Below are 20575 nucleotides of genomic sequence, written 5' to 3'. Positions count from 1 at the left end.
GTGCAAAGATTCTTAATCTTTAATTCCTCTTGAAAGCATGATTTATATTTGATAGTGAAAGAAGTTAAATAGAAAGTAATTAAATTTAGTTCAAGGATCATAGAGGATTACCCATTATCTAAATAGCAGGTTTTTATTGCTGTTTAATATTTCATGGTTTGAGGTACCACAGTCACTTTAACACTTCTCTTTCTCTCCTGGAGCAAGAAAAGTTCCTTCTTGGTGTCCAGATGCAACTTCCCTGAGCTGTGGGTGTGAAAAACTGATGAAGACCTAATCAGCTAGAGCTACCCTATGAAGATTACAGATTGAGTACTGCACATGATTCATAGTGGCCCTGTTTAACTTAACCTAGAACCAAGTTTTTCAAGTTAGTTACCAAGTTTACTCGTTAGTTAAAACTAACTAGAGTACTCCTTTAGTTAGTTTTCCAAGGTAGAATATCATTATTCTTGTCAATTTCCATCTTTTTTCTTTCCTTTCTGTTTTAACCCACTGGTTGTAATGTAAAGGTGATAGAGTCTCTGGAAGAAAGAGGTAAATGTGTCTCTGTGTGCATTTTGATGTGTTTAATTGTGGAGTAAGTTAATAAACAAGTTTCTGAAATTTAAATCTGCAGAAATTAAGTTGTTAATGATTTTTACTTTTTATTTTTCAATATCCAAGCCAACTGTAAGTGTTTGTTGATGGTAACTGGTGATTTAAAAAAAATTTTTTTTGTTGTGCCTTCTTCAGCCTCTCCACAAAGGAGTGTGGATCAGAGAAGTACTTCAGCTCCCTCTGCTGCTGTAGGATTGGCACCGGTTGTCAATGGAGAATCCAACAGCCTCACATCATCTGTTCCTTATCCTGCTGCTTCTCTGGTCTCTCAGAATGAGAGTGAAAATGAAGGCCATCTCAATCCATCTGAAAAGCTCCAGTAAAACATTTATAATCATTGTTTACATGAAGTTAAATAATAGGGATAAATTCTTTTTTTTTTTTCCTTTGTGTTGAAAATTCTGGCAAAATGAGATTTATTTAATATTGCTGTAAACATTCTTAAGTGATAGGTAGAAGAGGCATGTGTGTGTTCTGTGGGCATAATTTGAGTTGTCTAAGAGATGTGATGTAACAGTTTCTGTGAACTGATGTTACTTTCTTGTTTTTCAAATAAAGGATCAAAAATAAGACTACAGTTAAAATATTTCTATATTCAGATGGTTTAGAGACCAGGCTGTAGAATTAGACAGCCCTGAAATTGTATCACACAAGGTTGTGTTACCCTGTACAAATAACTTAGCCTTACTAAGCCTGTATTTCCTCATCTGCAAAACAGGGATAATAATATACCTGTTCATAAATATGTTTTCATTAAAAAATGTTGGCACAGTTCCTGGCACTTACAGTAAGAACTCAGCAAACTTAATTTTTATTTTTGGTAAACATAGTATGTAGTGTATAGATCTCATATGTGCAGACAAATCAAGAACCTTCCATACATGCTCTGTAATGTCTATATACCTGATTGGCCTGAGAGGTAGTATTTAGTAGTACTTCACACATTTGGTACTTGAGAAACCTAGAAGTATTTTTGACATCAAGTTTTCTGCTGTTAACATTTACACCTGCTTAAAATGAGCAATTAAATTGAAATTGGTTTTCTTACACTTTTGTCCCTAACACAGCATAGGAAAATAATGTGAGATTTTGAGTAAGCCATACTTGGCATTAAACTCATTATTTTACGGTCATACCCCCTGGATAGGTCACTAGGTGGATATTTCATTAGGTCTAAATTTTGTTTGTGTTAGCTGCTATTATATGAAAATAATGTCTGCATTATTTTGCTAAAATGGGCGTAAATCTTATACGTAAATTTTTTGTTTATCAGGAAGTTAAATGAAGTTCGAAAGAGATTGAATGAGCTAAGAGAATTAGTTCATTATTATGAACAAACATCAGACATGATGACAGATGCTGTGAATGAAAACAGGAAAGATGAAGAAACTGAAGAGTCAGAATATGATTCTGAGCATGAAAATTCCGAGCCTGTTACTAACATTCGGTAAGAACTTTTTTGGGGATGTTTTTCCAGCATATTCATTCTATCTTGATACTTTTAATGTGGGAACAAAAATACTTCATTAAAGTATTTACTATTTGCCTTTTATTTAAGCTTTTCTCTTGTAAGTCTACCATTTTGGTCAGTGTAATCATCTCTGCCCTGTGAAGAAAGATGAATAGGAAAGTATGGAGTACAATAGTTCAGTAAATTTGCCATTTGTTAGATTGAATTCAAGTAAATCATGAGATGTATCTAACTTAGCATTTTGCTGTCTGTTTATTTTTAGGTGTAATTTTCATTTTTTCAGATGTTTTTCTACTTAAATAGCACATAGGCAGAAGTTAATGAAAAGCAGGAGTCAATTATTCAGTTTGAATTTAAATGGAATAGCCAGCATTGTTCTTGGTTTGGTGTTACTTTATTAGCAGTTCTAAACTTTGATTTCTTTCTCTCTTTTTTTATGCCTTAAATAACTTCATGCTGTTTTCTTTCTTCTAGAAATCCACAAGTAGCTTCCACTTGGAATGAAGTAAATAGTCATAGTAATGCACAATGTGTTTCTAATAATAGAGATGGGCGAACAGTTAATTCTAATTGTGAAATTAACAACAGATCTGCTGCCAACATAAGGGCTCTAAATGTACCTCCTTCTTTAGGTATGACTGACTGTATTTACATATAATTTTGCCCTGTTATTCTTACAAAGTGGGTTTTCGTTCATGTGTGCTCTTTATTGTAAAAGTTACCGATTTTAATTATACTTGTTTTCAGCAGATTGTCGATATAATAGAGAAGGGGAACAGGAGATTCACGTTGCACAAGGTGAAGATGAGGAGGAGGAGGAGGAGGAAGAAGCAGAAGAGGAGGGCGTCAGTGGAGCTTCATTATCTAGTCACAGGAGCAGTCTGGTTGATGAGCATCCAGAAGATGCTGAATTTGAACAGAAGATCAACAGACTTATGGCTGCAAAACAGAAACTTAGACAGTTACAAGATCTTGTTGCTATGGTACAGGTAAATATTGCTTGGTCTTTTAAAAACCTATTTGTCAAATAGTACAGTCTTAAGTAAAATTTGTGTATGATAATTACTTTGGTTTAATTATGCTAATACACATTTATGTATTATATGTGAGGTTTACATTTTTAGCACTTTACATGCTGTACATCAGAGGTCAGCAGCCTTTTTAAATTAAGAGTGAGTTGGTTAGATAGTTGAGGCTTTGTGGCAATATAGTCTCTGTCACAATTTCACAATGCAAAAGCAGCCATACATAATACATAAATGTGAATGATTATTTGCCAATATAGCTTTATTTTATTATAAACAATATAGCTGTTTTTATTTACAAAAACAGAAGAGGTTTTGTTGTTTTTGTTGTTTTGCTGACAACTCTGAACTTAAATTATGTAGAACTTGCAGCATCTCAATGAGGTAGATATTAAATAGATTAAAGAGATCTTAATTGCCAAAGTTTATATGACTGTCCAAGCCAGAATTCAGAGTTCCTGATACCAGAGCCTGCGATCTTAACCTACTGTATGTAAAAGAAAAACCATGTTATCTTAGTCAGTAAGGTTAAAGTTAGAACTATTAATCATAAATTTTAAAAAGCAGTTTATACATATTTTGTGTTAATAGTTAACGCAGTTAACTATAATTTAATAAATATACAATTGTATATTTATACAGATGTAAAAATACACAATTATAGTTAATTATATAACTATTAACACAAAATATGCATACACTTATAATTGTATAAATATGTAATTAACTATAATTGTATTACCGTATAACTATTAACACATTTATAAAGGTGTTGTGTATATATGTATATATATATAAATCATATAAAATGGTTTTTGTGAAAGAAAAACTCAAGTTTTATTAACAGTTTCTTTTGAAATGCTATGTACTTTGAATTACTCAAGTGAAAGGTGAGTGTGCTCTCTCGGTTCAAAAAAAGTACGTATTTGTATTTATTTATTTTTTGGGGACAAGGTCTTGCTCTGTCACCCAGGTTGGAGTGCAGTGGCATGATTTTGGCTCACTGCAAGCTCTGGCTCCCGGGTTCAAGCGATTCTTCTGCCTCAGCCTGCTGAGTAGCTGGAATTACAGATGTGTACCACCACACCTGGCTACTGTTTGTATTTTTAGTACAGACGGGGTTTCACCATATTGGCCAGGCTGGTCTTGAACTCCTGGCCTCAGGCAGTTCACCCACCTTGGCTTGCCAAAGTGCTCAGATTACAGGCAAAAAAAGTACATATTACTAGTAAACTCCCTCTTCACCTCCATTAATAATCCTATTCTTCACTGAAGTTGCTAGGCCTTTTCTGTGCAGTTAGGTACATCACTATGCACCTGTTTTTAAAACAACACATGACATTTTGTGGTATGTTTCTTTGTTTTTACAAACCGTATATATAATACACTAAGTTATTTTATAGCTTTCCTTTTTTCCCTACTCGACATTGTCTCAGAGAACTTTCATGTCAGTATAGTTCTATATAATTACAAGTAATTAAGAAACAGATATGATAATTGTAAAATATAAATAATACTGCATATATATATACACACAATACATATAGTTATTTTTAGCTGCAGTATAGTTTTCAGCATATCAGTGGACTTTAGTTAATGTATAATAGCATCCAGTTACTGCATACTTGTTTTCAGTCTTTCACTATTTAGAAACAATGCACCAAACAATATACTTGCACAAGCTCCTGTGCATCTGTGTTTTTTAAGAAAGATTTGGAGAACTGGAACTACTATGTCAGAGTTTGTGTACATTTTAAAGGACACAACTTAATTGGTCTCTAGAACAATTAGTTTTCTAGAGAGCAATTTCCTGTATTTCCATATGTATTTATATTTCTATATGTACAGAATTTTTGATATGTATTCATATTTTTCTGTGTGTATTTTTTATATTTTAAGCAGTGGTATATGAGAGTTCATTTCGCCAGACCCTTGATTACGTTTTATTTTTATTTATTTATTTATTTATTTTTATTATTATTATACTTTAGGTTTTAGGGTACATGTGCACAACGTGCAGGTTTGTTACATATGTATCCATGTGCCATGTTGGTTTGCTGCACCCATTAACTCGTCATTTAGCATGAGGTATATCTCCTAATGCTGTCCCTCCCCCCTCCCCCCACCCCACAACAGTCCCCAGAGTGTGATGTTCCCCTTCCTGTGTCCATGAGTTCTCATTGTTCAGTTCCCACCTATGAGTGAGAACATGCGGTGTTTGGTTTTTTGTCCTTGTGATAGTTTGCTGAGAGTGATGGTTTCCAGCTTCATCCATGTCCCTACAAAGGACATGAACTCATCATTTTTTATGGCTGCATAGTATTCCATGGGGTATATGTGCCACATTTTCTTAATCCAGTCTATCGTTGTTGGACATTTGGGTTGGTTCCAACTCTTTGCTATTGTGAATAGTGCCACAGTAAACATATGTGTGCATGTGTCTTTATAGCAGCATGATTTATAGTCCTTTGGGTATATACCCAGTAATGGGATGGCTGGGTCAAATGGTATTTCTACTTCTAGATCCCTGAGGAATCGCCACACTGACTTCCACAATGGTTGAACTAGTTTACAGTCCCCTCAACAGTGTAAAAGTGTTCCTGTTTCTCCACATCCTCTCCAGCACCTGTTGTTTCCTGACTTTTTAATGATGGCCATTCCTACTGGTGTGAGATGGTATCTCACTGTGGTTTTGATTTGCATTTCTCTGATGACCAGTGATGATGAGCATTTTTTCATGTGTTTTTTGGCTGCATAAATGTCTTCTTTTGAGAAGTGTCTGTTCATGTCCTTTGCCCATTTTTTGATGGGGTTGTTTGTTTTTTTCTTGTAAATTTGTTTGAGTTCATTGTAGATTCTGGATATTAGCCCTTTGTCAGATGAGTAGGTTGCAAAAATTTTCTCCCATTCTGTAGGTTGTCTGTTCACTCTGATGGTAGTTTCTTTTATTTTTTTGATACACTGTAGCTTGTTTAACCATTACTGGAATTGGCCTTTTCCAAATTTCCCGATTATAAGAAGAGTTGTTGAGGTGAGATAAACATGTATGCAAATACAAACGTGTATAAACAAATGTATGTTGAACACGTGTAAACATGTATACAAACATGCTTTCTTTACTGCTTTAATCTTTTTATGTAAATTTTACAGACTAGTGGTATTTACTAAGCTGTGAATTGGATAATATCTTTAGGTATCAAGATTGTTTTAATGTAATGATGCTCTTTCAGGATGATGATGCAGCTCAAGGAGTTATCTCTGCCAATACATCAAATTTGGATGATTTCTACCCAGCAGAAGACGACACCAAGCAAAATTCAAATAACACTAGAGGAAATGCCAATAAAACACAGAAAGATACTGGAGTAAATGAAAAGGCAAGGTAGGTTAAGCTTTTGGCCTTCATTTAATATAATAAAAATTTAGTGCCTGTTTTGGAGAAGGTACTCAGCTAGGTACTGTGTTACGTTGTGCCTAATGCTTCATCACATTTGATTGGAGTCCAGAAATATAATGTCAATTTAATTGTAGAGAGAAATTTTACGAGGCTAAACTACAGCAGCAACAGAGAGAGCTAAAACAGTTGCAGGAAGAAAGAAAGAAACTGATTGACATTCAGGAGAAAATTCAAGCACTGCAAACGGCATGCCCTGACTTACAGGTAATTATGAAATTTATTTCTACTTGTCTGAAAAAAGATGTTTAAAACCTGATGTCAACTGAAAGTACTCTTTTTTCTTTTTCTTTTCTTTTTTTTTTTTTTTGAGACAGAGTCTCACTCTGTTGCGCAGGCTGAAGTGCAGTGGTGTGATCTTGGCTCACTGCAAGCTCTGCCTGTCAGGTTCACGCCATTCTTCTGCCTCAGCCTCCCGAGTAGCTGGGACTTAAGGCACCCGCCACCATGTCTGGCTAATTTTTTGTATTTTTAGTAGAGACAGGGTTTCTCGGTGTTAGCCAGGATGGTCTCGATCTCCTGACCTCGTGATTCGCCTGCCTCAGCCTCCCAAAGCGCTGGGTTTACAGGCGAAAGAAACTACTCTTTTTTTCTAGTATTAAGGTGACAGAATTATATCTAGTAATTTTGTGATTAATGAAGCGGAAGAACTAATGAAGAGTCGGGGTTATACATTTACAGTGTAAAAGAGAGCACGTAGGAATTGACTCTGATTATTTTCATTCTTATTGGGCTGGCTGGCCATAGATTCAGAACATGTGTACTCATAACTGTTTATTATGTTAAAATATTGTGGTTTGACTTTTGCAGTTATGGACCAGCATTTCCATCTTTTACTGGCCTGAAATAATATAATAAAATCTTTAAGCCACCATAAGATATCTAAGGAAAATAACTGTATGTGGTTTAAAGAGTAAGTTGTATATACTTTTGCTTATTAACTAGTACCCTATACATGGGTCTTGAGATTGAACAGAAAATAAGATACCTTTGATGATATCAAATAATCAGTTAATAATATGGGAAGGGGATAATAATTCCTTCTGATATTTTCCCAGAGTTTATTGGCTAGCTTTATCTTCAGTTAGGTTGTGTTTTCAAAGAAAGGAAAACACGTCAAATGTGTTTATTTTCTAAACCCTTGCCTTACCTACTGTATCTAATCCTTTTTCTATCCTTATCTCCAATCTAAATAATGTCTAGAGAAATATGTTGCAAAGTTGGGTTAAGTATACACAGTTTTCCGTTATCTTTTATCCCTGTTGTTTCTTTTGTTCCTGAGGGCTTGTGTTTGTCAACCTCAGCTTGTGTTTTCATCTTTGTTTTCTTATTTCAAGCTATCTTTGGATGATGATGGCAATCGGGGTCTGATAGCAGATTAAATATGGCACTAGAGCCTTAGTGCCATCTTTAAAGTAACTGCTTTTATGAAATTAATATAATTGCTTTAATTCCTCATAACTTTTTTTGTTAATTCCTTTTTAGCTGTCAGCTGCTAGTGTGGGTAACTGTCCCACCAAAAAATATATGCCAGCTATTACTTCAACCCCAACTGTTAATCACCACGAGACCAGTACAAGCAAATCTGTTTTTGAGCCTGAAGATTCTTCAGTAGTAGATAATGAGGTATTGTAAATTGTAAATTGTACTCTCTTGTTCCTGAGTTAGTCTTTTTTTTGTTTTCCTTTTTTTTGTTCTTCAATAAGGCACATCTTAAGAAAGGAAACTGAATATCCTTGAAACATGTTTGTAAATGGTAGTCTGCTTTGTGCCTTTTTTAGTAGACACAAAAATGTAATAGATTATAATAACAGAAAAAAGACAAAACATTTTAATTTTTAAACTTTAATTGAAAAGTTTTCAGTAATTTTTTCTAAAAAGTAATTATCTTTTAAAAATATGCGTAGTCTTTGTTAGTAAATATTTGGCAGAAATATATAGGGGGGTAGTTGCAGCAAATAGTAATCATTTCACTTAGAAAGACCAATCCTTTGACATTTTATTTATATGTAGTTTGTAGAAAATATAATTTTTCCTAAATAATTTCTGAAGTATATTTGAGTTCTACTTGTTTCTATTAAGAATTAATAGGCCAGGCGTGGTGACTCACACCTATAATCCCAGCACTTTGGGAGGCTGAGGTGGGCAGATCATGAGGCCAGGAATTCAAGACCAGCCTGGCCAACGTGGTGAAACCCCATCTCTACTAAAAAATACAAAAAAATTAGCTGGGTGTTGTGGTGGGCGCCTGTAATCCCAGCTAATCGGGAGGCTGAGGCAGGATAATCACTTGAACCTGGGAGGCAGAGGTTGCAGTGAGCTGAGATCACACTACCGCACTCCAGCCCAGGCGACAGAGTGAGACTCTGTCTCAAAAAAAAAAAAAAAAAATTGGCTAATTTTTTTGTATTCATAACTAAATTATTATTTTAACCTTCATGGATATGTTAGTGTGAAAAGGAGAGAATGAGAATAGAAAGCTTTGTTGATACTGACAATACTATTAGTCTTTTACTCTTTTAGGCTACAGCAAATCCAAATATTTACTTAACTCTGGTTTCTTAAAAAAAATAGTTGTGGTCAGAAATGAGAAGACATGAAATGTTGAGGGAAGAGCTGCGACAGAGAAGAAAGCAGCTTGAAGCTCTGATGGCTGAACATCAGAGGAGGCAAGGTCTAGCTGAAACTGCATCTCCAGTGGCTGTGTCATTGAGAAGTGATGGATCTGAGAACCTATGTACTCCTCAGCAAAGTAGAACAGAAAAGTAAGAGAGCTGCATAAATCACTTTTCTAAAAATGTCACCTGCCAAAGATTGTCCTGTAGGCTAGGCAGCCACATTTCTCCTCTATACCACAGCACAAATCTGCTATTTCAGTGAGGCTACTATTTAACTACCACCTTTGTGACCCAGTTTAACTGAATCCATCCACTTTCTGTTCTGACTTCTCATAGCATCAGCTGTCTCTTTTGTCTTAAATTACTATGGCACTTGATCAAATGGTGATACAGATTTTCTTATGTGTATAAGCCTTATTTTCTTAGTTAAGTTTATAAAAAGAAAATGCTTGATATTTTGTAGTGCTTTTCTGTCAGGCCAGAAATAAGCACTTTTTTGCTTAAATTGAGTATCTGCTGTTTGTAAGGTTCTTAAGGATCTTAAAACATTTTATTATAATAATAATTTAGTTTTTAGGATTTCAGGTTAAAATGTCCATATTTAGAATATTTCTAAAAGAGTTGGTCGTCTATAAGATCAGTGAATTATTTAGCTATGTGGTAATACCCATATCTAAAATTTTGAAATTTAGGTTTGTTTATGACCTTCCCTTTTGATATCCTCAGATGGCATTTCTGGAATTTCTGGAATTTTGCACCAAGCCCTATTCTCTTCTCAGATGAACTTCTTCTATTCTTGGAGTCCCAGTATGCATTTTACTGATCAGACTATATCTACAATATTTTTATTCTGTTCTGGGTACTACACATCTGTTCTTCTACAGAGTTCTTCAGATAGTTTTGATGAGCATCTGGTTTCAGAGTCATTGGTCTGGAGTTTTGCTGTCCAGTATGGCAGCCACTAGATATAGGTGGTTATTTAAATTTAAATCAAATGAAATTAAAAATTTATTTTCTCAGTCATATTAGCTACATTTTAAGCGCTCAGTAGCCATGTGTACCTAGCATCTACCGTATTGGATAGCAGAGATATAGATGATTGCCATAGTTACAGAAAGTTCTGCTGAACGGCACTGATCTTAAAAACTCCCTCAAGGAAAAGTTAAGGGTAGTTTAGCTTTGGGAAATAGTCCCAGGGGATATGATGATTATTTAAATTTACTTGAAGAATTGTTTTGAGGAAGGCAAACTAAACATATTCTATATATAACAGCAATAGGGAGAGTGCCACCCATAGCATAGTTATTGTGATTAAATGAAATTTTATATACAGACATGTATATTTATGTTTGAAGCAATGTCTGGCACATAGTAGGTGGCAGAGTATTTAGCTTATCTCCAGAATGACGTCTGTTTTATGTCTCTTAATCACTAGAACAATGGCAACTTGGGGAGGGTCTACCCAGTGTGCACTAGATGAAGAAGGAGATGAAGACGGTTACCTTTCTGAAGGAATTGTTCGGACAGATGAAGAGGAGGAAGAAGAGCAAGATGCCAGTTCCAATGATAACTTTTCTGTGTATCCTTCTAACAGTGTGAATCATAACTCCTACAATGGAAAGGAAACTAAAAATAGGTTAGTTTGAGTATTTTAATTTTGTGCTTAATTTTAGGGGCTCAGGTCTTTTTGACTGACAGCAAGCACTTCTGCACTTTTCCAAGCCAACCGCATGTCCTACAATTTGATTCAATTTTTACACTAACTACTCAGAGTTAGTGCAGACCCCACAAGTTAAGGGGCTCAGTTCGGTAGGACTGCCCTCACCTCAGACTTTAATTTCAAGTGCTTGGTCCCCACGTTTCCCACACTTCTGTGCAACGTGGCTAGAAATTTGGGAGTTCCTACAGCCCCTTTTAGGTTTATTTGCTAGAACAGCTTACGAAATACAGGAAAACACTTACTTATGTGTACTCATTTCTTATAAAGGATTCTGAACTGCTAAATGGAAGAGGTGCGTTAGGGCAATGTATGGGTTAGGGAGGTGTGCAGAGCTTCCATGGTTTCCTCTGTGTGTCCCACCCTCCCCAGCACTTTGATGTGTTCAGTGACCCAGAAGCTGCCTGAATTCTGTTTAGGGTTTTTTAGGAGATTTCATTGCTTAGGCACAGTTGATGAAATTGTTGACTCTTGGTGATTGGTCTCATTAGCAAAAATTCAGATCTGGTTGAAAGGGGCTTGTTATGGATAACAGAAGACACTATCACTTGGGAGATTCCAAGGGTTTTAGGAACTCTGTGCTAGGAACCAGGCACAAAGAACAGATAGATATTTCATTATACCACAAAAATGTTGTTCCAGTAGATCCAGGTAAACTGGATCAGTCTTCACTCCTGCTGTTGAGAAGTAACCAAAAATAACAAATTGTAGACAGTGAAAAAGGTCTGCCAACAAAGATATTATTATATTGTTACTATTAATTATAACAGTGAAAATTTCTTCATGAATAACAGATGGTGAAGTAGATATAGTGGTTCCACTTGATGAAATACTATGTGGTTGAACTTAAAGCCTGAAGAATGGAAACGTACTTGTGACATAATAAATATTTTTATTTTGCAGAATACTTAATTATATGGACACTTCTGTGTAAAAACATATATGTAAAAGACTGGAGACTAATGAAAACTAATAATTGTGCAAAGCTAAAGATCTGGACTTTCTCCCCCCTCTATATTTTTTAATACTTTATATGTTCTTTGAATTTAAAAGAGAATATTGGCCCATAGACCTGAGTATCAGAGTTTATTGCTGTATTTTAAAAACCAAATTATTATGTATGATGACTTAATGCTTTCAATCTGTATTAGGTGGAAGAACAATTGCCCTTTTTCGGCAGATGAAAATTATCGTCCTTTAGCCAAGACAAGGCAACAGAATATCAGCATGCAACGGCAAGAAAACCTTCGTTGGGTGTCAGAGCTCTCTTATGTAGAAGAGAAAGAACAATGGCAAGAACAAATCAATCAGCTAAAGAAACAGCTTGATTTTAGTGTCAGTATTTGTCAGACTTTGATGCAAGACCAGCAGGTAAAATTTGCTATGAAAGTATATTTTTCTTCCATTTTTATAACTTTCGAAGCAACACAAATTTTTCTCAAGTCATCAGTAACTATTAACAAACATTTTCTTTCAATAGACTCTATCTTGTCTGCTACAAACTCTTCTCACGGGTCCTTACAGTGTTATGCCCAGCAATGTTGCATCTCCTCAAGTACACTTCATAATGCACCAGTTGAACCAGTGCTATACTCAGCTAACATGGCAACAGAATAATGTTCAGAGGTAATCTATTTCTTAGAAGTATTGAGACTGTATAAGAGCTAACATTGAGCAGAGGTTTTACAGTTAGCTTCTGGGAGAAAAGAGCAAGACCAAATTGCTTATTTGGACATTCTCTTTCCCTTGAGAATTTTGTAAGTGGTGATTTACCTAATGTTTCCTTTTAATACCATGGATATGTTATTAAATTTTACACTTATATTTTGTTAAACTTTATGGTGTGTAAATTGTACCCCAGTGAAGCTATAAACAAACAAAAAAGTGAGTTTCTTACAGTTTTACCGACTGTCGGACAGAAGTACTAAGTTCATTTCTTGTTCCAGAGGGAAAGTTATTGAATTAAGCCTTATAGAGCAAGCACGTATTTGTTACAGTATCAGGGCAGTTTGTCTGCATGCTTTTGAATCATTTTTTACATGTATTCTTCCTGAATGTACTTTATATATATGGTTATATAACTAATTCTTAGATTACTGACTTAAATTTTTGTAGGTTGAAACAAATGCTAAATGAACTTACGCGCCAGCAAAATCAGCATCCAGAAAAACCTGGAGGCAAGGAAAGAGGCAGTAGTGCATCGCACCCTCCTTCTCCCAGTTTATTTTGTCCTTTCAGCTTTCCAACACAGCCTGTAAATCTCTTCAATATACCTGGATTTACTAACTTTTCATCATTTGCACCAGGTAAGTGTCTTAACCTAAAGAGAAAATAAAAGCAAAGTGTTTGAGAACATAATTTGTCTATTGCCTAGATGTTTTAACATTTTCTTTTGGAATGGGGTAGGAAATGTTTGCAAAGAAAGTTACAAACTCTTTTCTATGTTTTATTTATTTATTTATTTTTTTGAGGCAGAGTTTCACTCTTCTTGCCCAGGCTGGAGTGCAATGACATGATCTCAGTTCACGGCAACCTCTACCTCCCAGGTTCAAGGGATTCTTCTGCCTCAGCCTCCTAAGTAGCTGGGATTACAGGCATGTGCCACCATGCCCAGCTAATTTTGTATTTTCAGTAGAGACGGGGTTTCTCCATGTTGGTGAGGCTTGTCTCGAACTCCCGACCTCAGGTGATCCACCTGCCCTGGCCTCCCACGGTGCTGGGATTACAGGCATGAGCCACCGTGGCCAGCCTGCCTTGTTTCTTTTAAACCAAACTTTAATAATATGGTTGCTAATGAAATTAAGTAAACTACTTAGGAATGATTGCTTCAACTATTTATTAAGAGGAAAGCGAATTAACATGTTCAATGGCTGCTGTATACTGGGCACTATGTAAAACGCTGGGAGAGTAGAGATGAATAGGACATTGCTCTTCTAGAGGAGTACCATGTCTTGTTAGGGGGATACCAGTAGACTAAAGGAGAGCACATTTAGCTTAAGCTTTTCTTTGGATGTTTTTTTCTGCGCTCATTACGTACCAGACACTGTGTAAGTTACTGGGATCTAAAGTTGAGTAACAACGATCCTTTAAGGAATTCGGGGTCTAGTGAGGATGCTATTAATGAATGCTTATAGTACAGTGCCACGGGTGCCGTAACAGTGGTGCAAATGCTGGGTAGTGTCAGCAAATCAGTGCCCCCCCGCCAAAAAAAAGAGGTGATATTTAATCTAAAGAATGAATAGAATTTATTTCCAGAGGGATTAGAAATGAAAGGGCTTTCTAATAAATAGAACCACTTAGAGTTATAAAGCAATGAAATAGTACATCACTCAGGGAATTTAGAGGTATTTAAGTGTGGCTAGTATTTAGGGGAAGAGTAATTGATTTGGTTGAAGAGTGGCAGAGAGATTTTATGATGTGCAAAGAAGCTTAGGTTTTATATTGCAGACAAGGGTGCCATTGAAAGGCTTTGAGCAAGGGATAACATGAAATTTATATTTTAGATTACACTGGTGAAAGTGTTCAGGAGAAGTTGGAGGAAAGGAGTGGAAGATTTAGCTGGTGAGAAGGCTGTCATAATAATATGGAAAGGATGATAGCCTGGCCTTAGGCCTTGTCAGTAGGGATCAAGAAAAAAGGAGTGACTGAAAGACATTATAGTGATGGAGTGAATAAGTTAAGTGACCGATTATATGAGGTGAATCATGAGGAGGAGTTAAAGGTGTTGGCAGGGAATATAGGAGGAGAAAAAAGGTTGAGAGGGCTTTATATCTGAATATATATACATATATATATATCACAATATATATGTACTCAATACTTATATATTACAGTGTTATGCCCGGCGATGTGTATATATATGGATGTATATATATGTGTGTGTGTATATATATATATGTGTGTGTATATGTATATGTGTGTGCGTGTGTGTGTGTGTGTGTGTGTGTGTGTGTGTATATATATCTATAATATATTTTAATAGGATTTTCAAGACAGTGGCATAAAAAATTTAACAGGCTCTTTAGTTCTTGGGCGTCAATTAATATTGGCAGCAGAGATCACATGAGTAGACTTTTAAGTAATAAGAAATTGCAAATGCTCTTCCTTTTTATTAAAATATACTTCATACCCACACCAACTCTATATAAAGGCTCTTCATTCTTTTTAACAGTACAAATTTTTGTGAAACCTTCCCAGTCTCTTTCCCCCATGTTGTTAGTAGGCTCTTGCAAATACCTCTGATACATAACAGTATTTGGTTAAGTATTTAATTATATTCTACTTTCCCAATGAAAATAGAGTAGGAACAACATAAGCGTAGGAGTCATACAGACCTGAGATCTAACCATCTTTTTCATTTATTAGACATTTGATTTCTAACCCTATTTTCTCACTGGTAAAATGAATGCAGTATCTATTTTATAATTTTTTAAGTATTAAACCAAATAACATGTAAAGTGCCTGCAGTAGAGTGTGTCACCCAGTAATTGATAAATGTCCAGTACTATTATTTCTAACTTTGAGCTCTGAAGAGAGTGGGGATTATTAGTTGTCTTTGACCGATGCCTAAAACATAGTGGCCTGAGCTGTAAACAGTGATTGGATAAATAATAGCTTTTTTTTTTAAATTAACAGTTTTTTGTTTTGGTGGATTTGAATGACATATTTAATTAAAACTGTCTTTTAATTTCATTTTAAAGCTAAAGACATTTATTTATTTTTCCTCTTACCCATTGCTTTTACTGATTAGGTATGAATTTCAGCCCTTTATTTCCTTCTAATTTCGGAGATTTTTCTCAGAATATCTCTACACCCAGTGAACAGCAGCAACCCTTAGCCCAGAATTCTTCAGGAAAAACAGAATATATGGCTTTTCCAAAACCTTTTGAAAGCAGTTCCTCTGTTGGAGCAGAGAAACCAAGGTACCTGATTGTAAACATAGTCTTTTATTGCTTAAACATTCACTTTTGTGATTACATCTAATTATGTGTAATTTGAAAACACAACTAGGGAGGATGTTTGTGATGATTTGGCTTGATGATGTTGGAAATGTGAAACTTTGACGTATCAGTAGATGAGATGCCAGAGACTTCCTGGTAACCCTGGTACACGAAAAGTTCAGTTTGGAAGGATGTGGCATAACTCATAGGATTTATTTTGTCTCTGATTTGATACCTGTCTTTAAGGTTAAAGCACTTTGCTGTTCAGTGACTTACGGCTAGAAACTAATATTAACTGCTAGAAGATAGTTGTTAAGTGATGATCCCTTTTTTTGATTCCTAGCTCTTGATTAGAATCACTTCCTAAAGCCTCTTCAAATATAATGTTGAGTACTATTAGATTATAAAAACAACTTTTGTCTCATAAGTTTTGAGGATGCATGGTATTAATCATATTTAGGATTTTTTCTGAAACACAAATTTTGACTCAGTGTGAAAGGTTGGCTCTGTTGAACCTAATCTGTCAGATGTATCTCTCTGATTGTCTTTCCTACTCTGTAAAAATATATAAAATTCACATTATAGTTCTCTTTAGCTATGTGATTAGGGAGGTCTCAGGCTCTTATATTAGCGTTTTGACACTGTTTAATTACTGAGTCATTAACTAGGATTTTTTTTTTTTTACTTGATTAACCAATAACTGAGAATTCCAACTTTGTGTTTACACTAGGAATCCTATGATTAACATCCGTTACTTTGTTGACTCCTTTCTTTTAGTTGTTCTGTTTTTTTCGTGTTAAATCTCATGTTGCTCTATAAAGGTATTCTATTGTCAGAAGCCTAACACAGTGTTAGTTCACAGTTGCCATTCAGAAATGATTTTGAATGAATATCCATCACAAGCAGTAAACATTTATTCAAAGCTTCAGTGAATAGACCTTCCTACTAGAATGTCCCTACTTCATTATTTTCCATCTTTTTTATATTATTGATTCTGGTTTTAACTTAGTTATTTATATCATTTTTAGGATGGATCTGAATGTCTAATATTATTTTAGATATTTGGCCTAGTTCAGATTAGACCTTATTTCCCAAAATATCAACTATTGTAATTTCATAGAATTAAATGACTAGAGATAAAAAGTCAGATAAAATCTTGTAGTCTTACTCAGGGGTCAGGGGTCAGAAAACTTTTCCTGTAAAAGACTAGATAGTATTTTAGGCCTTGCTGGCCATATAGTGTTTATCATAGCCATTCATCTGTGACAGTTTTGCACAGTAGCAACCATAGACAATACGTAAACATGAGTATGGCTGTGTTCTCCAATAACACTTTGTTTATGGGCACTGAAATTTTGTTTTCATATAATTTTTATTTGTCACAAACTTTTTTCTTTTAATTTTTTTCTTCCAACTATTTAAGCATATAAGAGCCATTCTTAGCTGTCAGGTCATATGGAAACAGGCAGCAGGCTGAATTTGGCCTCTAAGTTACAGGTTTCTAACCCTTGTCTTGAGTTAAATCCTGTAGGTCACTGTCTCCCAGACTATTCTTAGGAGCAGTGTTGTTGTTCACGCTAGGTTCTGTGATAAAGTTTTGGACTTGTTGCTCACTACCACTCTTAAGAGATTTATAAAGCACGTTGGCATATTAAAAGTTCTGAGATATTTTACAGACTTGTTTAACTTTGTTTTATGTGTTTTCTCCCCAACCTAGACGACCGATGAGTACCTATTAAATATTAAGGGATGCTAGTGTTCAGCAGATAAAATTTGGGAAATGACAGTAGACTAATAGAACTACGGACTTAAGGAGTGGAGAAATAAATTACTAGTTGAATGACCAGTTGTTTTCACCAAATTCTTGTTCTACTTGAACTGCTTTAGGTGAACACAAATCCATGTATGTTCCCAAGCCCTCTGCTATAGCTCTTTCTAAGCCATTCTTCCAACTTTTTGTTCTTGTATATCCCATCCTCCCTTGATTTTTTTTTTGTTGTTTTTTTCTAGAGACAGGGTCTCACTTTGTTACCCAGGCAGGAGTGCAGTTGATACGATCATAGCTCGCTGCCTCCTTGAATTCCTGGGCTCAAGGGATCCTCCTGCCTCAGCCTCCTGAGTATCTAGGACTGGAGGCACATGCCACTGTGCCTGGCTCATTCTTAAATTTTTTTGTAGAGATGGGGTCTCACCGTCTTGCCCGGGCTGGTCTTCAACTCCTGGGCTCAAGCAGTCTTCCTGCCTCGGCCTTCCAAAGTGCTAGGGTTACAGGCATGAGCCACCGCAGCTAGCCGGGTTTGTCTTTCCCACTGTTTTCCATTGCAAATGCTAGATCTTTGATAAGGAACTTTCGCCACTAAAAGTGGTTTAGTGAGATGGGTCCAGAATTAAAACTAATTTAGTACCTTAGCTTATGTGATATTTCCATGTTTAATGTGTATTTTTGTGAAAACATTTTTATAGCCTGTTGACAATTTTATTTACCTAAATCTACTCAAGAGTAGACTATAAATTCAGTATATTTGGAGTTTTTGTAAATAATCTGTAATTGTTAACTTATAAAAACTTGTTTTCATTGGTAAGGAATAAAAAACTGCCTGAAGAGGAGGTGGAAAGCAGTAGGCCATGGTTATATGAACAAGAAGTTGAAATAGAGAAACCGTTTATCAAGACTGGATTTGCAGTGTCTGTAGAAAAATCTACAAATAGTAACCGCAAAAATCAATTAGATACAAACGGAAGAAGGCGCCAGTTTGATGAAGAATCGCTGGAAAGCTTTAGCAGTATGCCTGATCCAGGAGATCCAACAACAGTGACTAAAACATTCAAGACAAGAAAAGCATCTGCACAGGCCAGCCTGGCATCTAAAGATAAAACTCCGAAGTCAAAAAGTAAGAAGAGGAATTCTACTCAGCTGAAAAGCAGAGTTAAAAACATCAGTAAGTGTTGAAATTTGTTGAATGTTGATCATTGTAAATGTTGGTAATCTTACTTTGACATGTTGACATATATACAGTTTCAGTAAGGCTACATGTGCAGGTGCTGTTCTAGACTTAGTTGAACAGTCATTTTTAGTTACCTTTATATATATATATATAAAATTTTTTTTTTACAAAATAGTATTTGAAATAGGGTTTAATTTTCTGGATTAATGTTGTAAAACATGGCATTTATTTTGTGTACTTCTTAAAGCTTAAATTTTGTAGGTTATTGAAAAATTGCCAAAATGCCCACGTTTACTATTTTTTTCCTTTTGCTATTGTATCGGATCCTGCATCAAACTCTTTGGTCATGACTTTTAGATGGATTCTTGATTGATTCATTTAAAGAATAGTGGGCTTCTAAATACACTGCAGTTTTTGAATATCATATAGATAAAACCAGTTTTAAAACAGGCTGGCTTAAGTCTTTCTGGAAGTAAACTCATATTTTACTCAGTCTTGCCATTGAGTGTCATATTAAAGTTCTTTAAAAAATTTTTTTTAAGTTTTCTTTATGGTGTTAGTGATACCTCTTACAAAAATAGGTTTTCTGTGATTTTTGAATTACTTACTGAAGTGTAGTACTAGGTTAAAAATAGTTTCATTAGCTAAAATCTGCATTGTTACAGCTGAAGGATATTCTTTTTATGTTTGCAAAGGATGGGCTATGGCCTTGAAAGGTTGTTCTGAGTTTAAGGAGATAGTATTTGGTGCTTAAGGCTAGGTGCGGTGGCTCGTGCCTGTAATCCCAGCAATTTGGGAGGCTGAGGCAGGTGGATCACCTGAGAGCAGGAGTTTGAGACTAGCCTGGCCAACATGGTGAAACCCCATCTCTACTAAAAACATGAAAGTTAGCCAGATGTGGTGGGTGTGCCTGTAATCCAGCTACTAAGGAGGCTGAGACACAAGAATCGCTTGAACCTGGGAGGCAGAGGTTGCAGTGAGCCAACATCATGCCACTGTACTCCCAGCCTGGGTGACAGAGCAAGACTCAGTCTGGAAAAAAAAAAAAAAATTGGTGTTTAAGAACATAGTATTCTAGACTTATAATCAGGAAAGTTTGAAATGCACTGCACACTGCTAACTCCCTTTCTTGGAAGTTCACAACACATGCAAGTATAGTAAAGGCCTTGAGAAATCCTGTAGTAAAAAAATACACTTGTAAACTTTGGCAACCTTCATCTTAATCACTTTTGGATAATGAAACCTTAGAAAAATCTAATGAAAACCACAGATATAAGAGAATGTTGGCACATTTTTTAAAATTTCAGTAATTCATCTATCCTTGAAGTCCTTGGCTCCTACCTTGAACCCCATGTGAAGAATCTGACGGATGGTTTAAAAAGCAAATTTGAACAGGAGTGAAAGGGGTGACATTTTTCTTAGCATACACATTATCAGCCTTGAAGTAATTTTCTGGTTATAAAGGTTTAGGAGAAGCTGGTTTATTTAGTAAATTAATTGGTAATCTGACACTATTCAGAAAGTTACTGTGCTTTTCCAAGATTACTGTTGGTGCTGCCAGAGAAGATTTAAATAGATAATGGCCATTTTGAGACAGGGCTGTTAGGCAACTCAGAACTTTCTACTTCCTAGTGCTTTGCCCTCACAAAGATGCTCTTTGTTATATAAATAAATGAAGCAAAGCTGACATTTTAAATTTCAGCACTGTCTCATTCAAATAGTTAATTTGAATCTGATAGGTCAGTACTTCTTAAACTTGAGTTTCACACGAATCTCCTTAGGAATACAGTTTAAGTGCCGATTCT

General features: G+C 35.4%; 1 protein-coding gene across 30 annotated transcripts in view; it reads left to right on the top strand.

Annotated features, from left to right (window-relative positions):
- Positions 1–20575, top strand: part of PCM1 (pericentriolar material 1) — a 105017-nt gene that overhangs the window by 31922 nt on the left and 52520 nt on the right. For 19 of the 30 annotated variants that reach the window (XR_009214647.1, XM_058443321.1, XM_058443316.1 and 16 more), the window contains 14 exons: positions 736–919; positions 1874–2047; positions 2546–2703; positions 2819–3060; positions 6327–6478; positions 6628–6757; positions 8036–8176; positions 9125–9315; positions 10604–10804; positions 12037–12256; positions 12366–12511; positions 13001–13191; positions 15636–15807; positions 18409–18764. Coding sequence is in view for 29 of the 30 variants with exons in the window: in XM_058443321.1 (XP_058299304.1) it covers positions 736–919; positions 1874–2047; positions 2546–2703; positions 2819–3060; positions 6327–6478; positions 6628–6757; positions 8036–8176; positions 9125–9315; positions 10604–10804; positions 12037–12256; positions 12366–12511; positions 13001–13191; positions 15636–15807; positions 18409–18764 (2658 nt within the window). In the remaining variant the exon portion in view is untranslated. The remainder of the gene's footprint in view (positions 1–735; positions 920–1873; positions 2048–2545; positions 2704–2818; positions 3061–6326; positions 6479–6627; positions 6758–8035; positions 8177–9124; positions 9316–10603; positions 10805–12036; positions 12257–12365; positions 12512–13000; positions 13192–15635; positions 15808–18408; positions 18765–20575) is intronic. The other 11 variants (XM_058443318.1, XM_032162367.2, XM_032162363.2 and 8 more) reach the window with 1 other exon arrangement.

Source organism: Hylobates moloch, unplaced genomic scaffold (assembly GCF_009828535.3).
Source record: "Hylobates moloch isolate HMO894 unplaced genomic scaffold, HMol_V3 SCAFFOLD_8, whole genome shotgun sequence".
Lineage (NCBI taxonomy): Eukaryota > Metazoa > Chordata > Mammalia > Primates > Hylobatidae > Hylobates > Hylobates moloch.
This window is presented reverse-complemented; position numbering and strand designations above follow the sequence as displayed.